Source organism: Triticum aestivum, chromosome 2B, assembly GCF_018294505.1.
Source record: "Triticum aestivum cultivar Chinese Spring chromosome 2B, IWGSC CS RefSeq v2.1, whole genome shotgun sequence".
Taxonomy (NCBI): Eukaryota; Viridiplantae; Streptophyta; class Magnoliopsida; order Poales; family Poaceae; genus Triticum; species Triticum aestivum.
In genome coordinates, this window is record NC_057798.1 from 652,024,942 (window position 1) to 652,027,869 (window position 2,928).

Here is a 2,928-nt window from a genome sequence, read left to right on the forward strand (position 1 = left end):
CTAAAGGTGGATTCATTTTACCAGCGGGTACAGAGGCGTACTGCAACACATGCGCGCCAATAGTCAAGACTGTTTCTTTTTCCTGAAGAATATAGTTAAGATTGTTTTAGAACAAAATGGCCGGCGAGATGTACTACGCGAAATATGTAAAGGCCATAACTGCGGCGTATCAAACGGAACAATCAAAATCTTTCCGGTGACATGGCAACAGATCAATCAAGATAGAAAAAACCGTCCTTAATTTTTCACATCCAATCTTTCCATGATAACATCAATGGCGTCCGCATGCATCAGTTCATTACATCACCCGGCTAATCCAGATCATCACAGAGAAAGAATGCGGGCAGTGGTAATAATTCCTACTACTAAGAAAATACCGTGGGGGGAGATACCGAAGGTCGAATCATCCCTCGCCATCACGGCGCTGAGAAAACACCACCGAAGAAGAAGAAAAATGGAGAAGAGAACATTTTTTTTCGTGGGAGAGGGTGGTGGTCAGGTACTGCTAACGGTGGCCGGCGACTGACGCCGGGCTCCGGCGGCCGGGCGGGCTTATCTGCAGAGCGAGTTGTTGGGGGTGCCGACGTCGGCGGCGATGGCGAACTCGGCGCTGCAGTAGCAGAAGGCGGCGTCCTTGTGCTTGCCGCCGGCGCGGCCCTTGTCGACGGCGCGGAGGATGGCCTCGAAGGCGGGCACGTCGCAGGGGATGCGGAGCAGGCCCTCCTGCTGGAACCCGAACTCCTCCTCGGCCTCCCGGAGCAGCGCCGCGAACGCCTGGTGCTTGAGGTACTCGGTCGGGATCACGAACCGCCGCATCGCCGGGCCCACCGACACCGCCAGGTGGCCCTTGGGCGGCGGCCCCGACGCCGCCGCCGACGGCGGGCTCTCCGTGAAGGACAGCGTCCGCTTCAGGAACTTCTTGGCCTTGCTCTCGCCGTTGCCGCCGGCGGTGACCGTGGCGACGGTGGGCGTGCTGGCGGCCGCCGTCGTGTCCTTCGACGCGACGGACAGCTTGCGCCACTTCTTGAGCATCTGCTGCAGCCGCACGATCTCCGTGATCTTGTTCGACTTCTTGCCCCCGAGCTGCTCCATCTCCGGCGCTCCGACGGAAGGTCTTCGGGCGGGCGGTGGTTTTACGAGGGAGCGAGAGCGTTTCCTTTCTCCTTTTTCTACGGGATTTTGGGTGTGGCGTTGCTGTTGCGCTGCTTGGGGGGCGTTCGGCGAGGGGGCATTTAAAGGGCGAGGGGCCCGGTGGGGCCCACCTTAATTGTAGGGTTTCCGTGGGGGGTAGCGGCAGTTTCTACTGTTTTTATTTTTATTATAATGATGATGATGATTGTGGATTTTTTCTTCTTCTTCTGATCTCTCTGAATAATGGAGTAGTTAATTAGTTGAGATGAGGTTTTGTGAATGCCAGTTCGAAGCATCTGAATAGACCTGCGTTTGATATTGCCACCTTGGGGAAATGTGTGCTGGCCAGCAACTGCCTGGCGAAAATTTAACCAAGATTCTTTTTGCTGTTCACGCAGTGTCATGTGTTGCGCTTTGACTTGGATTTGTGGACGGTTAGGGTAGCCTTTTTATCGATCAAGGTAGATCGGAATGAAGTATATAGTCGTAACTCTCTTGGATTTTACTCTACTGTTTTTTCTTTCGTCCCCGAAGGATAGTAGCTTCTTGTTATTAACCGGAAGTTTGTTAGGGTCGTAAGGTGGAAGTGCATAAAAACACTTTTTCTTAAATATATTTTTGTGAAAAGGGATCTGGATCTATTATAAAGGTTCACTGAATATACAAAAGCACCCCAAACATGCTAAGAATTACATCCAGATTCATGGACCACCGAATATCCACAACCGCTAGTAGAACGAGCTGTTGACGCGTCATTATTGCCACTCTATTACCAGAGCCGGCTTTACCATGTCAATGACAGTCAAGAAGTCTTCATGCACATACCCATAAAGATTGATGTCCCAAAGCTGCCATCGTTGCCATTAAACCCCTAAATTGATCCGAAGCGTCTCACACTGAATCACATTGTCTTGCACGTACATCAAGAAATCTTAATATCACCGTCCCAAGGAGACAAACATGTTCTACACCGCAACATCGACTATATCCCGATGGAAGAACTAGAGAAGGATTGAAACTCGAAAGGCTAACTCGATAAAGAATCGCTGCCATTTGCCACGGTGTCGCCTTGTGAGAACTAAAGACCTAAACTAAAGTATTGGCTGGATCGAGGCACCGGAAAGCTCCCTTCCCTCGCCGGTCACCAGAACGGCAGACCGATGAGATGATTGTCCACTGGCTCGCCGACGAAGCTCGGAGGGAACGAAGTTTCGCCCTAGACACTGCAACAGAAGGGGAAGGGATAGATGGGCATGGACAATAGTTACTTGGTTATCCAACTTTTTTTTTGACAGATTAAATCAGTTCACTCCTCAGACACCGAAAATATAATGTTGCAATAATTTTATCTGGAGCGCAAAACAACTATCAACAGAACAGCAATGGGCTCTTTTTTGTTTTGTAGCTGAATAGTAATGGACTCTTAACCACCCGTTCAGTCCATTGAAAAAAAAACACCCGTTCAGTCCATTGGAAAAAAAAACACCCGTTCGGTGGACTTTGCAGAACCACTCTCGAATAGCCCTGGAGAGAGCACCGGCTTCCTTGATCCTCTCTGCCTTCTTAACAGTCGTCCGATAGGTCGACGGGGCATCGGCGGAGAGCGGCCGATGCGGCGCCGTCGAGTGGCTTAGGGCAGCCAACCGTCCGTTGCAGCATCCGCATCCTCTGGCTCGCTCGATTTGCCTGCTTTTTTCTGCTGTTGATGTCAATGAAAAATAGTCGAAGCATCGAGGGCCAAGGCGAATCCCTGGATGCGCTGTACAATGCGCGTACATCACGAAGACAACAACGAAT

General features: G+C 51.0%; 1 protein-coding gene across 1 annotated transcript; it reads right to left on the minus strand.

Moving 5' to 3' along the window:
• Positions 1–218: 218 nt before the first annotated feature.
• Positions 219–1,198, minus strand: LOC123041906 (auxin-responsive protein SAUR72). Its single transcript, XM_044464463.1, has one exon. It carries the CDS (start codon positions 1,090–1,092, stop codon positions 553–555), a length of 540 nt encoding a protein of 179 aa, XP_044320398.1. The 5' UTR covers positions 1,093–1,198; the 3' UTR covers positions 219–552.
• Between the last annotated feature and the right edge of the window lie 1,730 nt (positions 1,199–2,928).